We start from the raw sequence: 20,651 nt of genomic DNA, 5'->3' as shown, positions 1-20,651 counted from the left end.
CTTTATTCTGTACTGTCACATACCCTCTTCGCCGTGTCTCAACTGAACACACTTCTTAATCTCAAATCTGCCGGTTTTTTCCTGAGCCTCGTGGGTGCTGATATAATCAGACCAGATGTGCTTGGCAGCTCATTTATAAATATAGATCTTCCCTTTCTTCTGCCTGGTCTCCTCCATCAGGACATGAGTCGTTGTAATGTGGAATGTTGTTCAACCACTTCTGCTGTTTTGTCCATTGATTCGCACCGCCCTGTACATGATACAGGTGTAACATTGTGCTCCAGAAGACTTCAATTCTTTGGGGGCAGCTTTCGAATTCCTGACATTTCACCCTACATCGGTACGTAAACATTCTTTAAACTAAATTTTCTGTAGGTGATGTGACACATGCTATTAAGTTATGAATAACTGCATTTTCTCAATTTCCGTGCCAGCTGAATTCAGAGGCAAATGAATAAACAGTTCAAGCAATCTGTGACTAAAGGAAGAAACTCTGCACGCGTGTAGTTTGCTTTTCAATTCCGTTTATGGCACAGCCTCTCACAGCCCCATAAAAGATTAATGTATGAAATGAATGGCAGTGTAGCTTTCAAAATGCTCCCAGCAACTAACGTTAGTTCGCACCTGTATCTATGCCTGTAAAATGATAATGTGCTGTTTCTCAAATAGCTTGACCTATGCAAGGAGGTTAAAAACCAACCTCCTTGACCTATGTAACACTGCCAAGGGTGTAAATGCGATTTTTATGTGAATTTAACGGAGAAACCTCTAGAAATGCTTCAAGATACGACTGCAGTGAAAATAAATGTGAAAGGGACACATTGAGATGTTAGGGAAATGTGAAGCATGAAATGTGAAGCAGATAAACATCCAACCTCAATCTGAACTTTTGACATACTTACATGCCCTTAAGCCCTATTTGCTCATTGTATAGTTGTCTGCGACAACGCCCCCTTTTCTATCATTTAAAGATTTCCCTCCAATATCTAGGGACTATTTTGCAATTGTGTGTTATTCAAATTCTATAATTTCACAAAACATTTCCCTTTCAAATACTTTTGACGAAGTCACATTTTGTTACATGTTTACCTAAACGCTCCCCCATATCAATTTACATAAAGGTCACATTTACGCCCCTGGCAGTGTAAGGGTGCACACTTAAAGAATAAGTTGAAGACGACAATGTCTCGGTTCCCACTAAAGTCTAAGTCTCTGGTCTTCCTTTTTCCCACTGCATTTTGCTTTGCGAACTTTGTTCCTTCACAATCAAGAAAGCCGAATAAGGAAGCTCAAACAGTCGTGTCCAACTAAGCAACACGCCCTGCGGCGATGATGACGTCAGTGAGAAGAGTTTGGCTAACTGCATTTTGTAATTGTCATAAAAAATAGACTGAATGTCAAGACGTTGTTGGGAATTTTTTTTACATGATGAACAAAGAATGAATAATATCAATATATTTCAAATAACTTCATTATGAACGCGCCCATTTAAAACACATAACATAGAAGTCTATGGGAAGAAACAAGTGCTTCTGAAAAAAAGCTGCCATTTTCGCCTTAATGAAAAGGATTTTTATTGGTGGCTAGCTGAGAAGTACATTATGATGGGATGCGATGTATGTATGTAAGATGTGAAACTGCGACTACAGATGAACTAGTTGTCATTTGATGGGCATTAGAAGATGACTTAAAAATAAGTAAGGTTGATTGGGGCAAGGGCTGAGCTGTGTATTTAACCTCAGTACGTGTATGCTGTGTGCCTGTAATCTGTAGTGGAAAACCTTTTTTTCTTGTGAAGATAAGTGAATTTTGTGTCAAATATGACAATTTTGATAATCTGCTGGTTGACTGAGAAAACGTAGAAATAGACTTTGGACTCGCCGGTAAAGAAACATTGTGTTCTGTTTCAACCTACGTCACTTTAAATTTTAATGTTTTTTGGTGAAGCCAGGAAGGTTTTGAAGCAAGCTTATGAAGCAAGAAAGCTTTGGAAAAACTGGCAAGTGCGTATTTAAAAGCCTGGATGTTAAACAAAAGCACATCAAAAGAGGGCAGCTAAACTTGAATTGGTCTATTTTCTATCAAAAGATATTCCGTGGGATTTGTTAATCAAAGAAAAAACACTTCGTTCCAAGCGGGGATCGAACTCACGCCTTCGGAAACTGACTGCGACATGAACACATAAACACAGCACCTTATTTAGACCGCTCATCCATTTTGACTTGATTCCGTCATCGACGTTTATCGGGGCTATAAGAAGCGCTACGTTACATTGACCTACGAAACGATTTATCCAAACCAAACGATCCATGGAACGAACGCTTCTATCAAGATTCGTCACAGGGGACACGGACTTGCGGCGCCTGGATCAAAAGAGTAAAGACAAATCAGCTGACTTACCAGTTTCGCAATTTTCATGTTATAACATGACATAATGGTTTACCTACGTCACGGCAACGTCGCGGGCATGGGAATACGTTCGTGCGGACCGGACAATATAACGTTAAACACACTCCGCTGTAAATGTTTGTAGATTTTAAAGCTTGCCCTTTTTCAATAAATTACCTATGATTATAAATATTGTACGCTTTTCATGTGTGTTAGAAATGAAAGCAAACATGGCAGAGTAAGTAAAAAATCACGAGCAGAATAGAATCCAACATGTTAGATATAACATGCATATTTCAAACACAGGCAATTGATGTTTAACAGAAATTATGCATGTATCATTTGATAAATGATACATTTTAATTAATGAGCTCTCTAGCACTTTAGTTTTAGTGTTATCTTGATACATGTATTTTGTTAGATAAATGAGTTTACTTTGAATAAAAAGCATACTCAGGAATTGCACGACATAGGTTTATATTACGTTAACCAGAATAGATGGTATACATGGTCTATTCATAAAGTACATGTTTTGACTTGGTAGCGAATGGACGAACGAACCAAAGAACGACACCACTTACTCCTTGTGCCGAGACTAATAGACCACTTAAACATCACGAACCTGTCATTTGCAGAAAATTTGACCTCCAACTTTAAAGCGCCGCTAGCAAGTTGCCGCTAGGAAACCCATTATAGAACTTGACCTTTCTTTTTTGCCACCCCTACCCATCTACCAAATATCATTGATATCCATCAACAACATCTCGAGTTATTTTGGATACAGACAAACGCACTAACATACAAAGCCCGCTACAGCACTGTACGTAAAAGCCAGGTAAACCATTTTCACACTTGACCTTCCTCTTTACAACCGCTACACACCTGACAAATATCGTGAAGATACCCCAGCAGCATCTTGAGTTTTCTGTCCACAAACAAGCGCTCAAAAACTACAAAGCTCCCTGCAGTACCGTAGGGAAATGCCAGGTAAATCATTTTTGACCTTAACCTTCCTTTCCACAACCGCTACGCACATACAAAAAAATCAGAAAGTTCCATCCACAATTTCTTCACAAAGTTATATGCTGTTGACCCACCGTAGACCCATATAACAGAAAACATACCCTTCTTGGCGAAGGGAACAACTATACCTGTCTACGTCTTCAGTATTGAACTTCACACATGAGGACATATAAAGGTAGATTTAACAAACTTCATAGATTTAACATAATGTAATGTAATCATAATATGATATAACCACAACGTCACACACCACAGAACAACCAACATATACCAGACCTACGTCACAGACTATGTTACCTACGGTCACTTGTTATCTGTCACCAGCTACCTACTACCAAGGGAGGCGGGATGGCAAAGGTGAAAAAGAAGGTATGTACATCAGTCTAAGACGTTATGCTTTAATAATACGCCTGCTATTCAGTCGCATGGATTCAGCAGTAAAGGCTAGTGGTGGTTATAGCCATGCTATGCCTTTAGCGGACCTGTGGATGTGTCTGGTGTTTTTTTATGCAATGTTTCTAGAAACCGTGTCAGTGAAGATTCCAGCTCACGTTTGCACCGTGATAAGGGAACTGCAGCGGTACTAATGACCTTTGATAGTTAGTCAGGTCAGTCAATGGCATTTAGAGCAGAGTGGAGAGATTACTCCCTAAAAGTAATTGATAGTCTTATGATAAAATTAACAGGCTGGTTTTCCTACATCACGTGGTGTGGTTAAAATACAGCCTTCCTCTTCCGTCATATATTTCGTCATTTTTCTGTATCAACAGCAGATGTCACTTTCTGTGTTAGGTAACTTGTTAGCCTGGTAACAACCATCAAGGGTTCCCTTGTATCTCGCCTACATGCCCACACAGGCCCATGATTTTTTTTCGTCAAAGCTGAAAATCGTCAACGGCCTGTCACAAGTAAACCCACACGTACCAAAACATGGTCTTTAATACGAACATCAGCTATCTGGCACAGAATGATGTTTTATTTCTGAAAATGAGCAGCGGACATCTATTTAACTGTCTTTTATCCCCTCCCAGCCATGTGAATGGTTGCCAGCCCGTTACGTCCTGACCGCCATGTTTTTCCTGGGGATGATGAACGCCTACATCCTCCGCTCCAACATCAGTGTCGCCATTGTCGCCATGATCAGGACCGCAGAGGCTGACGGGAACGGGACAGACGGCTCCACCAGTATCTGTGGAGAATTCAGCTTCGGATCAACCCCTGCCAATAAAACTGCGGTTTGATTGCTTTGTTTTATTGTCCCGTTGCAACCTCATTAGCAGGAACTACGCAATAGGCTTCATTTTTTCACATTATATTCCACGAAAACACATCATACTTCCCCAAAGAACGTGAAATTGATGTTGGACCTGATAAACCAAATTCCAAACACATTCAGTCTGAAATAAGTCCAAAAGGACATTTTTTGAAAACCTCTAGCTCTCCCACATACATATCAGGATGTTAATATCCACTCCCATGGTTTGGAACTTTGCCAGATGTGAAAGTACGAGTTATACAACAATTCCACTGCGATAAATGTTAACGTAGCCAACAGGGAACGCTCTCTTACTTTTGGTTTGCAGAAGCAAGGGGAGTTTGACTGGGACGAGACGCAGAAAGGTCGCATTCTTAGCGCCTTTTTCTACGGGTACGTCTTCATGCAGGTGCCAGGGGGGTACCTGGAGACCAAGTTCGGGGGGAAGAAGGTACGGATCTTTCCTAAAATAACTTCTGCATTCTTCACAAGGTTGAAAGCTTAAGCTCTCAGCGTATGTTTGATTCATTTTTACCTCAAAGGAAAGGAGGGTCACCTCGCTCCTGATAGGTTTCAAAACTATCCCAGAGTTGGATAATATCAGCTGTAACATTATCTCACGATCGGTTCGGTGGATCATTATGTACATTGGCACATGCTTAAAAGACACCTGCGCGATGTTTCACGTTGTTTTGTTTTCATCGTAACTTTCTTTACACTTTCACAGGTGTACGGCATAAGCATGCTGATAGGTGCAATATTAACCCTATTGACTCCCGTGGCGGCCAGAGTGGATTTCTGGTTCCTGTTCTTTGTGCGGTTCTTCATGGGCTTCTTTCAGGTACGCTCCCTATCTGTATGGATCTCCATTACCTATATATGCTTCTCAACTAGTTGGCATTTTCACAAGAGTGTATTGTCTGTCAGCATTGAACAATGGCTGGTCTTGTTTTTAGGGCGTGATTTTTCCCGCTCATCACGGCATGTGGGGGAAGTGGGCACCGCCTCTCGAACGGAGCAGACTGCTGTCCATCACATGCACCGGTAGGGCCCCATACACCCATATGTTTCAATTACTAGTGCATGGTAATGAGAAGAGTTACCCATAGATATGCAGTTGGCAACATAGAATAAATTGCCTTCTATTGTGATAAGTCTGGTATTCATCAGATTATGTAGTGACAGAAAGACAGAAGTTTTAATTCTAACGTTATATATTTCAGGCACGAATGTTGGAACTGTGATCGCCCTGGCGCTCTCTGGGTACATTACAGACCAGATCGGCTGGCCCTGGGTCTTCTACATCACAGGTGGGTAAGATATTAACTATATGGTAATGGCAGCATCACATCCAACTATAGTCAGGGCAGAGTGGTCTTAGTAGTGTACATGTAATTCCAAATTGCAACAATTTGTTTGCCCATATCAGGAATTGTGGCTCTGGTGTGGTTTGTGGCCTGGATGCTACTAGTGCATGACTCACCTGCCGAACACCCGAGGATCTCCGAAGAAGAACGAGAGTACATAGAAAGTTCTATCGGCACAAATGTACAAGAGGTATCTAGATTAGACATTTCACTGATTGTCTTATCATGTAGACTCACCTACCCTTCGTGTCAGCACTGGTACAAAGATATGGCTATCATAGCATGTAGCAACATGTAATTGACAGAATGTTTGTAACAAAGGCAGATAATCATATAGCCTCCTGCTCTATGGCACCTTGTCACTGTCGTCACGTGCGTACTTATGTATCATCAATTCATTGTCTTATTGATATTCGTCTTCAATGGGACATTCTGATACCTTATCAATAGATTGTCAAATCGTAAGCTGTTATTTCCCTGAAAATGGGTACAGTATTATGATATTGCTTTTGGTCTGGTTTCGGAATGTCGTATCACTGAGTGGGGCCTACAGTAAGCCATGGCTCTACCCACACGATTTATTCAGGTGTCTCTAGTGTCGTGTAGTTTGCAAAACAGAATTTTGACTTTTGATAAATTATCTTCCTCTGTAGGATATCCCGGTGCCATGGCTGGAGTTTGCCAAATCCAGAGTTGTGTGGTGCCTTCTGATTGGTCACTTCTGTAACAACTGGGGAAACTACACCATGCTGACGAACCTCCCTAATTATATGGACGCCATCTTGGGATTCAACATTGCAGAGGTAAGTTCTTGATGTCTTATTCAGTACCAAGGACAGTGTAGCAGTTCTTGATGTCTTGTTCATTGCCAAGGACAATGTAACAGTTCTTGGTGTCTTATTCAGTACCAAGGACAGTGTAGCAGTTCTTGATGTCTTAGTACCATGGACAGTGTAGCAGTTCTTGAGGTCTTATTCAGTGCTAGGGACAGTGCAGCAGTTCTTGAGGTCTTATTCAGTACCAGCGACGGTGTAGCAGTTCTTGGTGTCTTAGTACCATGGACAGTGTAGCAGTTCTTGAGGTCTTATTCAGTACCAGCGACAGTGCTATGTAGCAGTTCTTGGTGTTATATTCAGTACCAGGGACAGTGTAGCAGTTTATGATGTCTTATTCAGTACCAGGGCCTAGGGACAGTGTAGCGGTTTTTGGATGTCTTATTCAGTACCAGGGACAGTGTAACGGTTTTTGGATGTCTTATTCAGTACCAGGGGTAGTGTAGTAGTTATTGATGCCGTAATTAATACTGAGGACAGTGTGAAGTCTAATGTTACACGCAGTGTTACCCGTCTTAATCTAGAATGGCCTCCTATCCGCCCTCTCACCTCTGACCATCTGGGTGTTCACTGTTGCTGGAGGTTGGATCATTGACGTCATCAGGTCACGTGATATCCTGGACACACTGAACTCCCGAAGGGATACTGACGTCAATGGGTTAGTATTCTAAGTTTCTAATTGTAACGTTTGAAACAAAATTCAAGAAACATTGGGTATTTTCATTTACATCCTTAACGTTTTGATCATTATGCGATAATGAACTCAACAACTGTTGAAGTAAACTCGGTATAAACATCCTCTTCTTTCTGAAACCACTAATGTCGGAAGATTTTGGTGAGTTTCTAATAATGAGAATTGAGAAGTCGAAATTGATTGCATAAGTGGTAAAGCTGGTAACGGGAGGGGGCCATACTTCGACACCCATTCTAAGTGGATGCGCATGGCTTTTGTCAATGTACATTTTACAGTGAACTCATCAAAAACAAGTTAAGATCTTGTATGCATCCATATAACTGTTATTGAAGCTGTACATATATATATTTCATTTAACGGTAGCGTTCCGCACTGTACTTTGACAGCGCACGAAACTTACGGCAGGTTTTCGGCTTGCGTCCTAGCAGAACGTTCCAACACAAAAAAGGGGTCCAAACTCCGACATAGTAACAACCAGACCATCGCCGTGCATTTTTAAACAACTTATGCAAATAGAATAGTACTAAAAGTTTTCATTATAATTTTTTTGTACCAAATATGGGTCATATTTTGTATTACACGACTTATTCAAATACGGTGTGTTAAAACGTTTACCTCTCACGGTGAGACCAACTTGCCGCAAAACGGCAGCGCATTGTTACGTTGGACTGTGATGGCATTTTCCCTTTTCGGCTTTCTTGATTGCCTTTTCATCCTGTCTTTTGGCAGCAGCAATGGCTACAGGATTTTTTAGTCGGTAGGGATCGATTTTTCTTGAATGTTTGTCACTCTACGGACGGGTTGACTGAGTTCAACGTGTTGAGCATCGCTCGCCCGCCTTTGTGCGTGATAGTAAAATGGCGGGGCCCCGACTGGTTGAACATTGTGGCGGGTATCCGCAGGTGATTCAATTTGCAGCCTCTAAACAATGGGTTCCTATACAAAAAAAGAGGAGAAAGCAACTGTTAGTAACTCAACTATCTGACGTTACTGGCACACAAACATACCCTCATATGAAAGCCCGACATCTCAGCTATCCGAAAAACCACATTTCGGCATGAATCTAACGGTGAGAACTTCCGGGAAACTGAAAGATTGACCCATGACCTCAAAACCGCACCACAACCCAGTGAGGAGGCCATGTGCTAGGACAAAAAAGTCCCAACTTTATACCCCCTGAAAACCACACAAACTCAGCTTTTTGGCCCTAATCACAAAGTAGAAACCCTCCCCTGTCACACCCACCTCAGAACTGCCAGGATTTCTACCCATTTGACCAGGAAAAAAATCTTGAAGTTTTAGGCCCTGAACTATAATCGACCACCATCAATTTGCATGGCGGATTGACCTGCGGATCCCCTTCACAGAGCCCAAGTTCAGATTTTTACAAAAAAAGTTTTATCATACAATGGAGACAGGGGTTGTCACATATTATCCAAAGTATGAAAGAATTTCAATGATTTATACTCCCCTGGGACTCACTTTTATAACAGGTATCATGGCTGCCATCAGAGTCTGAGGGGGGGGGGGGGGGGGCAGGGCATATATATCAAGAGCTGTTTTCAAGAAACCTGGCATATGTAGGCCAAGAAATGCCAAAAGCTAGTCACTCTGACACACAGAGACTGCCTCTACAATGACAGAGACCTGAAATTTGGTCATGAAGTGTTGTTTCAGAGGCTTTGTAGGGACTTTCAGAAGGTGTGTGCTGGGCATTTAATAAAAGTAGGTCAAAGCCAATTTCACTCAATGCACACACCACTTTCTTAATCTTTTGTGCTGAAAATGGCACTGACAGACTCTGGTATGCTGTCATGGTACCTGCCACATGCTAACATCATGCTAACATCCCCAAAAAGTTAGCAAAACACAAGATAATGGGGCATAGAAACACACCTCCTGTATCCATGAGCTGGACCGCTTTCGCGGCTCCTCCCCTGGGACGTTGCCAAGTAACGTGGTTCAAGTCCAACCGAACTCTTTTGGACTATTCATAAATTACTTTCGCAATTGCCAATAGAATACAGGTCAAATGGAAGAGTGATAGACTCTAGAGTCCATCCTCCCTCTCAAGTCATTTTACACCAATGGCAATTTCCATTATAAGCAGTGCCCTTTAGCACACCAGTGAAATAAAAACAGCTAAAATATAGGAAATTCTCAACAAATTTAGCATGGCATGTCCCCTGGGACCATATTTCACACATATGGAGGTGTATTCAGCCCCAAAATAGCTAAAAAGGGGGAGGGCAGGGTGATACCTGGAACACTTCAGGGTATCCGCAGGTGATTCAATTTGCAGCCTCTAAACAATGGGTTCCTATACAAAAAAAGAGGAGAAAGCAACTGTTAGTAACTCAACTATCTGACGTTACTGGCACACAAACATACCCTCATATGAAAGCCCGACATCTCAGCTATCCGAAAAACCACATTTCGGCATGAATCTAACGGTGAGAACTTCCGGGAAACTGAAAGATTGACCCATGACCTCAAAACCGCACCACAACCCAGTGAGGAGGCCATGTGCTAGGACAAAAAAGTCCCAACTTTATACCCCCTGAAAACCACACAAACTCAGCTTTTTGGCCCTAATCACAAAGTAGAAACCCTCCCCTGTCACACCCACCTCAGAACTGCCAGGATTTCTACCCATTTGACCAGGAAAAAAATCTTGAAGTTTTAGGCCCTGAACTATAATCGACCACCATCAATTTGCATGGCGGATTGACCTGCGGATCCCCTGGCATCATTTTATCTCCGTTTATCCAACCCAGTTAAAGGCAGAACAGAACACAGGTATTATTTTTCGGAAGGCTAATAAACATCATTTCTATGTGTGGTGGTATTTTTTCACATGTCGTATTTTGCGAAGAATAATTCAAGAGTTTCCCGGGCCATGGTCTCGATACGTTCGCTCGTCAACTTGCACGGAAGGCGTCAAACTTGTGCAAGTTTTTCAATCGTTATCTGTGGGACTTGCTAACTTCGACACATACCCCGTCTTTGTAGTTATTTACAACAAGGCTTAGTCTACAGCTAGTGTATTTCTCATGTGCAGGCATCTATGCATTTCTCCGTAACAATGATTTTTAAAACCTGTCGAAATTTGGACCCCTGTCGAAGTATGGCCCCCTCCCGTTATGCCCTAATGCTATCACCCATGTATGTCACTCTTATAGAAAATGGCATCATCATTCCGACCTTGAATGTAACGCTATTTTCATTATGTTGAATAGGTCAGTTCCTTCCCGCCATCTTTCTGATTATCTCTGGATTTGTGGGGTGTGACCGCGCAGCCGCAGTGGCGATGTTGGCTCTGTCAGCAGGCTTTGGTGGACTGTCAACACCAGGTGAGCATGCGCAGATATGCCACTGCACACTCAGGGTCATATCAATCGATTTATTGAAACTTCTGACAGACAAGTATAGATTAATACCACTGTCTTTGATTTACTAAGTTGCTACAGTTCTGTGTCTTGAATAAATGCTTCACGCTTTTTTCTTGCTACTCGTTGATCATGAATCCAACACCGCTTCCGTTTTGTGCAGGGTTTAAGATCTGTCACATTGAAATCGCCCCGCGGTTCGGAGGCATACTGTTCGGCATCACCAACGTGTTCGGGTCCATCCCAGGATTCATTGCGCCCGAAATCATTGGTGCTATGACCAACAACAATGTAAGTGACGTCACAGCCTTGCAAAAATGGTTCATTTATATGGAATTCTCATTATATGAAATTCATTTTTTGCTGTTCCCATTTCTCAACATTCATTAACTTCGCTTTGCAAAGAAGGTAATGTTTTTGGTACCGTTTTTTAATGTGTGTGTGTGTGTGTGTACGTGTGTGCGCATGTGGATTAACAGCATAACGCTTGCTCACCTTTATCCAGGGGTAACCTATATCCGTTGTTTTTAAACACAACGTATTCAGGAATATCAAGTTGACGGGCTGTGGTTTCAAATTGCAATGTTATCAAAATGTTGCAATTTGAAACCACCGTTTGTAGACTTGATACCCCAAAATACAATATTTCAAAAGCAACGAATATAGGATACCCCGCGGATAAAGGTGAACTAGCGTTACATATAATTCGAGAAGGCCTGGAAGGATTGTCTTGATATATGATATGTTGGTAGGTCTTGATAAAACCCTGAAATGATCCCTAGCAGCTTGTTATGGCACTACACCAGAAGTTCCAGTTTTGCTATCTGAAGTTCTGGACGTTCTACTTGGTTCTAGTTCATATCTGAAATCCTTTCCTTACAGCAAACTCGAGAGGCTTGGATGAACATCTTCTGGATTGGCGCATCGATATACGTCTTCGGAGGGATTGTCGTGCTCCTGTTTTTGCGCACAGACATTCAACCTTGGGCACAGGCGCCAGATAAAAGTAGTGCAGATCAAGATGTCATCTTCCTTGAGGACGTCTCAAGTACCAGAAACCAGAGGCACAACGACGAAACTAAAGAAAATGCTGTATTGATTTAGATTATACCAACATAGATAGCTTTAGGTTGCTACTGTGTAAGTAACTATCTTTGCTATCATACTATAATATGTACAAACCATTACAAGGTTGGGTTTGGAGTCATATCTACTAACCATGATAGTTCTCTCTTGGTGTGTACAAACCATTACAGTGTTGGGTTTGGAGTCATATCTACTAACCATAGTTCTCTCTTGGTGTGTACAAACCATTACAGTGTTGGGTTTGGAGTCATATCTACTAACCATAGTTCTCTCTTGGTGTGTACAAACCATTACAGTGTTGGGTTTGGAGTCATATCTACTAACCATAGTTCTCTTGGTGTCCCATATTTGTCACAATGCATGCATTGCTTCATGCTATTTACGTTTTAGGAGAATGGTGTGAACAAAGGATGTATATATATATATATATATATATATATATATATATATATATACCTTTTCGTCTTTCCCAAATAGACCAAAGAGGTCACACATAGCTATAGGTGTTTGATTTGTTCTTCAATGCCTTTTATTGTAAATTGAATGTAGCCCAATAAGTAGAGAGATTTCAATAGATTAGTAGTATCATACGACTCCTGAAGCAAATATAAACTGAAGAAGGCAAAGTGATGATATTCATTATTTGTGAATACTGAATTAAATGCTAATTATATGTTTGGAATGAAGGTCATTTGATATTATTTCTTAAAACTTTGTGTTAAATGATGTCAAACTTGTATCGGGGAATTGCGTAGTATACAGTTCTGACATATCACAAAGTTCTATCGTATCGTAGCTTGTAGTTATACATTTCGAATCTATTAGTAATGTCAATAATACACAAATTAACGTCAATTCTGTCATATTTGACATACTCATAAAAGAATGCCATCGTCTTCAAAGAAAATCTCTATTGTGTTTGAAACAGTCTTGATTTCAAGATGAGATCGAACGGTGACTCACCTTCGTCTATCAAGTCCCCACCTTTCACCCACTGGGGCCGTTCGTGAACGTGTTCAGCCCCCGGTCCATCAGTATGGTCCTCACCTCTTGGTGAATTATCTTGGCCCACTAAAAGATAGATAAAAAAGAAGAGTCGCATGATATACCTTTACAATACGTACACGCTCAGTAAATGTGAAGGCAGTCCCGTAGCCTTTCTTAGACCTTAGGGCAGTGGGGTGTTAGTGAACGTATCTAGGGCACCGTATTGGACGGTGGAGCCAAACCATCTCCTTCCATTGCCTTTCCACCCCCAACCGAATTCAGGTACCCATTGACGAAAGTTGCGCGCATTAAATGCCGTTCACAAATAAAGGGCCGTCATCCACAAAAGGACTTGTCAGATATATCGTTGGTGGGCTTTCTGTTGTTTGCTAGTAACATCATTGTTAGTTTGTAATGTGATAATGATTTATTTATTTTGAAGGCGACATAGCTGTTGAAACTTACGAGCAGCTGGGTTCTGTAGATTTTCGAAGGACTGATTTTCCTCCCTGCTGTTGTCGGTGTCCTCATTAGTCAGGTCTAGTTGCTCTTTCACAGAAAGGGCGGGTTCACTCTCCATCTGTCCTACATCCCTGTCTCCGATAACTGCGTCATCACAATCCTGTGGCATGCCTAGAGGTTGGTTGGGGTTGTCCTGAAACGGTTGTCTGTCTGTGTTTTCGGCGCCAGTGTGCTCATCAGAGTGAGCAGGTTGGTTTTTGATGTTTGTACCTTCATGCACTGGAGGCTCTTCATGGGGATTTTCTGTCTCATCGGGTAGACTGTTTATCCCCTCATCCCCATATCAGACAAATTTGTCGCTTTACTATTTGCAGACGACACCAATCTTTTTATGTCGCATAAAAACTTTGATACACTCATTTCAACAATTAACAATGAACTCTGCAAATTAAATCAGTGGTTTAAGTCAGATTTAAGCTATCCCTAAATATAGGCAAAACAAATTTCATAATTTTCACAAGAAGAAATAAGAAATCAGTTCAGTTCAGTTCAGTTCAGGTCATCCTTCCGGTGACACAATAAAGTTCCTCCAGGCGGCTCTGTCCCGCATGACAGACAGGAGGTCTCCGTCTTGGAGGCCAACATCCTCCTCAATCACCCTCTTAAGAGTCAGGGATGGTCTGCCACGTCTTCTCTTGTCGTCAGGCCGCCAGAGCAGAACCCTTCCGGCCATCTCGTCGTGGCGCATCACATGACCGGCAAGGGCCAGGCGTCGGTCGCGGATGACTCTGGTAATCCGTGGCAGGCCATTGTAGAGTTGTGTGTTGGTGGTATGACTCTTCCAGTCAACATTCAAGGTGGTACGAAGGAGCCGGGTATAGTTCCCGTCAAGTTTCTTGCAAAGGGTTTTGGTTAAGGACCATGAATCTGAACCGTAGAGCAGAATGGACTCAACACTCGATCTGAAGACTTTGATCTTGGTGGCATTTTGAATTGGAGCCTTCCACACCTTTCTGAGGGAGTGGGATGCCCCCCATGCTAGCCCGATTCGGTGACTGACATCGTAGGCTGTATTGGAGAAGCTGCCAAGATACTTGAAGTCGCTGACTTGCTCTATAACAGTTCCATCTCTTGCTTTTAAGACCTGGGGGTCAACAGGAGGGTTAATGTGCATGACCATGGTCTTAGACGCATTTAGGAATAGACCAATCTCCTGGGTTGCAGACTCTACACGGTGCAGAAAGTCTTGCGCGGCACGGATTGTGTCTTCAAACAGGCAGATATCGTCCGCAAAGTCTAAATCCGGCAAAACCACAGCTGGGTGACGGGAGCTCTGTCTTCTCCTCAGAGTGAGGCCGTCGTTGGTATTGACAGCCTTGCGCAGTGCATAATCCAATGCAACGATGAAGAGATGGAGCCAGGGGATCACCCTGCAGGACACCATTATTGATGTTGAAGGTGTCAGTTTCACCTTGAGGGGTGAGGACTGTAGCGATGGTGTCGGCGTACATTACCCTGATGGCGTCGACTATAGGCGCGGGCACACCATAAGCCGCAAGGATCTTGAACATTGTGGTACGGTTAATCGAATCAAACGCCTTTTTGAAGTCGATGAAAATGAGCACTGCCTCTTTTTGATGGTTCTGTACCTCCTCGACAATTCGGCGTAGAGCCAGGATTTGGGCTGACGTTGATCGTGACGGACGAAAGCCGTTCTGGTTGGGGCGTAGGAGCTTGTCAACGACTGGCCTAATTCTGTTGAGCAGAAGTCGGTTGTACACTTTTGCAGCTATCTGGGCGAGGGATATGCCCCTATAGTTGTCGGGCAGGGTAAGATTACCCTTCTTTGGGACTGGGACTATACCCGACAATCCCCACTCATCAGGTCTGTTTCCAGAGAGAGTTTGGTTGCAAAACTTGGTAAGAAACTGCCTAGTCTTGGCAAGTCGCCACAATTCCAACGGCAGCCCATCCAGACCCGGGGCTTTTCCGGCTTTCATTTGTTTCAGAGCTAAGTCAACTTCACCCTGAGTGAAGGGATCACAGCTAATGTTGTAGTTAGTATCAAACACTGGAGTGATTGAAACTCCAGTGGAGCTGGACTGAGGGACTTCATTGTTAAGGAGCTTGGAGAAGTGATTTTTCCAGGCATTGAGTCTGTCTTCTCCCTGGATGAAGATCACACCAGATCTTTTGCCAGGCAGCTCGCGCACTAGCTTCCATGCTCTTAGATGCTCTGGGGCTGAGCTTGCTTCAAAAGTCCGGAGTGTCTTGATGATTCTGTCTTCTTCGCATCTATCGTAAGTCTTTTTAAGCTGGGTCTGGGCAGTTTGAACATCTTTAGTGGACGAACGAAGGGTAGCCCGTCGTGCAATCGACACTTGAATGTCATCTACTGGATCAGGGTCACGTGGTGGTTTCCGTGGAAGCCTCTTGCTGCCTACTTTGTTACAGATTTCTACGAAACAAAATAAGAAATACAGTAAAGAAATGGCAAAGATACACATAGATAATAAACCCATTAAACAGGTAAGTAACGCACGGTTTCTAGGAGTCGTTATAGATGAAAAACTCACGTGGAAGTTTCACATTGACATCATTTGTAAGAAAATTTCTAAGAATATTGGTATCATAAGAAAAGTTGCAAACTGCCTATCTCGTAAAATATTTATGACTCTTTACTATAGCTTGATATACCCCTACTTAACATATTGCAATATTATCTGGGCTAGTACTTACACTACCTCAATAAAACCACTGCACCTACTACAAAAACGTTTTGTTAGAATTGCACCGTGTACAACTGCCGTGCAATTACGTTCATTCACTCATTCATATACTGTCAAGGCACAGACAGCCCACATCCGAGATAAATGGTGTCTATGACAGCAGAGGTATATATATAAAACAGTAAAACAAACAATTATTCCATTGTAACCTTTCCTCGCCTGTGTTTTTTAAACACCATGCTTGTTTAAAGTGCAAAATAGAATCAATCAATCAATCAAAGATACAGAGTTGCTGTAATTAAGGAATGTTGTTTAACCACTTCTGCTGTTTTGTCCATTGATTCGCACCGCCCTGTACATGGTACAGGTGTAACATTGTGTTCCAGAATACTTCAATTCTTTGGGGGCACCTTTCGAATTCCTGACATTTCACCCTACATCGGTACGTAAACATTCTTTAAACTATATTTTCTGGCGTAGGTGATGTGACACATGCTATTAAGGTACGAATAGCTGCATTTTCTCAATTTTCTTGCCAGCTGAATTCAGAAACAGTTCAAGCAATCTGTGAATAAAGGAAGAAACTCTGCACGCGTCTAATTTGCTTTTCAACTCCGTTTATGGCACAACCTCTCACAGTCCCACAAAAGATTAATGTATGAAATGAATGGCAGTGTAGCTTTCAAAATGCTCCCAGTAACTAGTTCGCACCTGTGTCTGCAGGTGCCTGTAAAATGATAATGCGCTGTTTCTCAAATAGCTTGACCTATGCAAGGAGGTTAAAAACCAACCTCCTTGACCTATGTAACACTGCCAAAGGTGTAAATGCGATTTTTATGTGAATTTAACGGAGAAACCTCTAGAAATGCTTCAAGATGCGACTGCAGTGAAAATAAATGTGAAAGGGACACATTGAGATGTTAGGGAAATGTGAAGCATGAAATGATAAACATCCAACCTCAATCTGAACTTTTGACATACTTACATGCCCTTGCCCTATTTGCTCATTGTATAGTTGTCTGTGACAACGCCCCCTTTTCTGTTATTTAAAGATTTCCCTCCAATATCTAGGGACTATTTTGCAATTGTGTGTTATTCACATTTTATAATTTCACAAAACATTTCCCTTTCACATACTTTTACCTAAACGTTCCCCCATATCAAATTTACATAAAGGTCACATTTACACCCCTGGCAGTGTAAGGGTGCACACTTAAACAATAAGTTTAAGACGAAAATGTCTCGGTTCCCACTAAAGTCTAAGTCTCTGGTCTTCATTTTTCCCACTGCATTTTGCTTTGCGAATTTCGTTCCTTCACAATCAAGAAAGCCAAATAAGTGCAAGCTCAAATAGTCGTGTCCATTGTGTTCGGCTTGTAACTAAGCAACACGCCCTGCGGCGATGATGACGTCAGTGGGAAGAGCTTGGCTAACTGCATTTTGTAATTGTCATAAAAAATAGACTGAATGTCAAGACGTTGTTGGGATTTTTTTTACATGATGAAGGGTAAATGTGCTCAACAAAGAATGAATAATATCAATATATTTCAAGTAACTTCATTATGAACGCGCCCATCTAAAACACATAATATAGAAGTCTATGGGAAGAAAAACTCATGAATGAGACCTTATTACAGATCATGACCTAACCAACACTAAAGAAAGTTGGGACATACCCAACTGATTGAAAGCTTGAACCCAACTGATTGAAAGCTTGAGTGTTGCACTGGGTATTTCTGGTATCAAGTATTTGTCTTACTTGTCTTGTATACAAGATGTATGTGGTATCGTTGGTGGTGTAACTGGTAGAGTGTTGGACCTGGAATCTAGAGGTACCGGGTTCGATACTCGCAATGGCCTGACATTGTGCTCTTAGGATAGGCCTCATTCCACTCAGGGGTAAAAATAGGTACCTGACTTTTGTCGGGGAGGTAAAACACAACGTTTAGCTTCTGTCTGTACTTTGTATGTGGCACTGTTAAAACAAGAGTTCGGAGACCTCATATCTCCATGAAATAGTCTGATTATGTAAAAGTTACATAATCTATACTTGGTTATGTACACTTTTAGATTACTTACACTAGTCAAAATGTTGATTGTGTAATCATTTACCATTTAGAAGAATGATAGCACTTTAACATTAATTATGCAAATTAGGGACATATTTGCATAATTGATATCTTTTAATGTTCCACCAGCCACAAACTACATATATGACAGGCATTTGAGTCCCACCATGGCAAACACTACAAATATAGATTTTCCTCATTAATTATGCAAATTAACTGCCAGTTTGCGAGTCTGCCAGTGCCATAATTTGCACTTGATCATGTACATCTCTGTCAAAGCTACCTACATACCAAATATCATCTAAATTTGTCATTCCCGTGTCCAGTTATCCTCCTTAGAAGATTTTGAGAAAACACCCCTGCTGTTCCAGAGCAACCTGCTAGGGGACCCAAGCATACGCCACCTAGTACTTACGTCACAAGCTATCTGCCACCAAAAGATCAAGACCATACCACATCCAGGTCAAAAGATACAAAAAGTGTAATATCTGCTGCAGAACCAAGGTCACATACCAGGGGGGCCCAAAATTGACCGTGACCTTCGTCTTCCTAACACCTACCTATATACCAAATATCGTGGCAATCCAATCAGAGGTTCTTGAGTTATGCTGACCACAAATATCCGGAAACACAAACACGCAGACACACACACACACACAAACAGACAAACACACGCAAAACTATATCTCCATTTTCCATGGAGATAATAATTTCTAACTTGAGTGCAGTGCCACATTGTCCTCGTGTGTCCAAAAGCAAAAACAGAAAAAAACAAGAGTTCGTAGACCTCAGGCCTGCATGAAATGTATTGGGTTTCTGTAGACCTATTGGGTATTTTTGCCTTTTTGTCTGTGGTACGTGGTTGGAAAAATGAGCTTTTTACCGTGTTGGTTGTGCACCATGCAAAAGTCTGACTCTGAAATTCCATTTTCTGAATTTGTAAGTTTGGACATGGATGAACATTACTTATTTTGGATTTCTTAAGTATGTAACCAACCACAGTGCTTTGAAGTTGTTGAGACGCTACCTTTTTTTGTCTCAGATGGCCCATGCACATGTAGTTACTCTGTCACATGATATACTAATATCTTCCTATTTCAATGTACTGACCTAATGCAGCTGCTAAGTCTCCTTGGTTTGTGTTCTTCCAATGATATTCATTAAAGATTTATTTCTGGGGTGTTATTCACTTGACATCGGAATGTTACTTGCATAATTTGACCAATGATACTTTTATCTGTAGTTCCATAGACATTAGACAATATGAATAGTGGTAGCCCCCATGCAGCAGCAACAGTTAGTCCCCAGGGTGGTATGATATTTTCATTCAATCCATCCAACCCAAACCTAAATCTCCTGTAGTATCTAAGCCAAATTTAACAGCATAATTTACTATGAAAAATGTCCTTGTCAATCCCATTTATAGATGGCAAGCTGCTGGCAATGTAGCCTGATTAAATCTCGCTTATAGCAGCCCGCCAAACATCCGCCGGCCCGCGGGGAGGGGCCAGTTACAGCCCTGGACAGCGGAGTTTGTGTTACACAGACTACTGGCAATGGAAGCTTTGAAAAGTTCAGAAGCTGTTGTAGTCAGAGCAAACACCCAGCAAACATCCCCGCAAACCAATGAGCAGTTGCTTAGAAGGGGAATTTCATCATATATTTGCCGCGACATAATGCAACCAACGATACTGAATTTAAAACAGAACAAAGCTAAGCCTCCACCACTTAACCCTGCCTGTACCATAGATTAAGCAGGCCCAAAAACCAAGCGAATATGACTAGCCCAAAACAACAAATTACCTGTATACAGTATGGAAATGGCATTACCAAAGAAACAAAAAGAAACACAGGACAAATCATACACATACCTTTCTCTTATGCCCACACTCTATACAGTTCTCCTCCACATTAGAAAATTGCATCTTCTTCTGTTTAAGTTCAAGTTCAACCATGATTGCCAACAGGGTAAAGGAACTTGTACCGAAACTTAAAACTCAGTACTATACATCTCTAGAAACACCACAAAGAGTAATAAGCAAACTCCAATTATACCTGACCAACAGATATATAATCTTGTACACTCCCGTCATCTGGCAAACTGTCAGTGCCACTAAGTAACCTGATACATTGAAGGTGGCCCAGGCCAGATGATGGTTCTACACCCAACCATAATCTGTTTTTAAAACCAAGCAGATATTGGGAGGATGCCCCAACCACACAAAAACAGGATCAACCTATACAGTATCAAGTTCAAGCACTAGGAGGCCCAAAATCAAACCTGACCACCAGGACACCACAAACAACTCACGTACCAAATAGCAACACAATGGTACCTTGCGTTCCGGAGATACAGCGCACGCCCCGGC

At 41.8% G+C, this 20,651-nt stretch overlaps 3 protein-coding genes across 3 annotated transcripts in view; 2 read left to right on the top strand and 1 right to left on the bottom strand.

Moving 5' to 3' along the window:
- The first annotated feature begins 225 nt into the window (after nt 1-225).
- LOC118403728 (sialin-like) lies at nt 226-12,717 on the top strand. Its single transcript, XM_035802528.1, has 14 exons — nt 226-340; nt 3,736-3,780; nt 4,443-4,646; nt 4,995-5,117; nt 5,394-5,507; nt 5,623-5,710; nt 5,890-5,976; nt 6,096-6,223; nt 6,687-6,836; nt 7,391-7,524; nt 7,646-7,701; nt 10,800-10,913; nt 11,113-11,240; nt 11,832-12,717. The coding sequence occupies exons 2-14, from the start codon at nt 3,760-3,762 to the stop codon at nt 12,051-12,053; spliced, it is 1,569 nt and encodes a 522-aa protein (XP_035658421.1). The 5' UTR covers nt 226-340; nt 3,736-3,759; the 3' UTR covers nt 12,054-12,717.
- A 1,326-nt stretch (nt 12,718-14,043) lies between these two features.
- LOC118403724 lies at nt 14,044-14,928 on the bottom strand. The gene has a single exon (XM_035802515.1). It carries the CDS (start codon nt 14,926-14,928, stop codon nt 14,044-14,046), a length of 885 nt encoding a protein of 294 aa, XP_035658408.1.
- A 1,600-nt stretch (nt 14,929-16,528) lies between these two features.
- The window catches only part of LOC118404885 (glycine receptor subunit alpha-3-like), a 48,206-nt gene continuing 44,083 nt past the window's right edge, over nt 16,529-20,651 (top strand). Inside the window, exon 1 of the mRNA XM_035804276.1 lies at nt 16,529-16,655. The gene's annotated coding sequence lies outside the window, so the exon portion shown is untranslated. The remainder of the gene's footprint in view (nt 16,656-20,651) is intronic.

Source organism: Branchiostoma floridae, chromosome 2 (assembly GCF_000003815.2).
Source record: "Branchiostoma floridae strain S238N-H82 chromosome 2, Bfl_VNyyK, whole genome shotgun sequence".
NCBI lineage: Eukaryota > Metazoa > Chordata > Leptocardii > Amphioxiformes > Branchiostomatidae > Branchiostoma > Branchiostoma floridae.
Note: the sequence above shows the minus strand (reverse complement) of the source record. Positions and strands in the feature narration are given on the sequence as shown.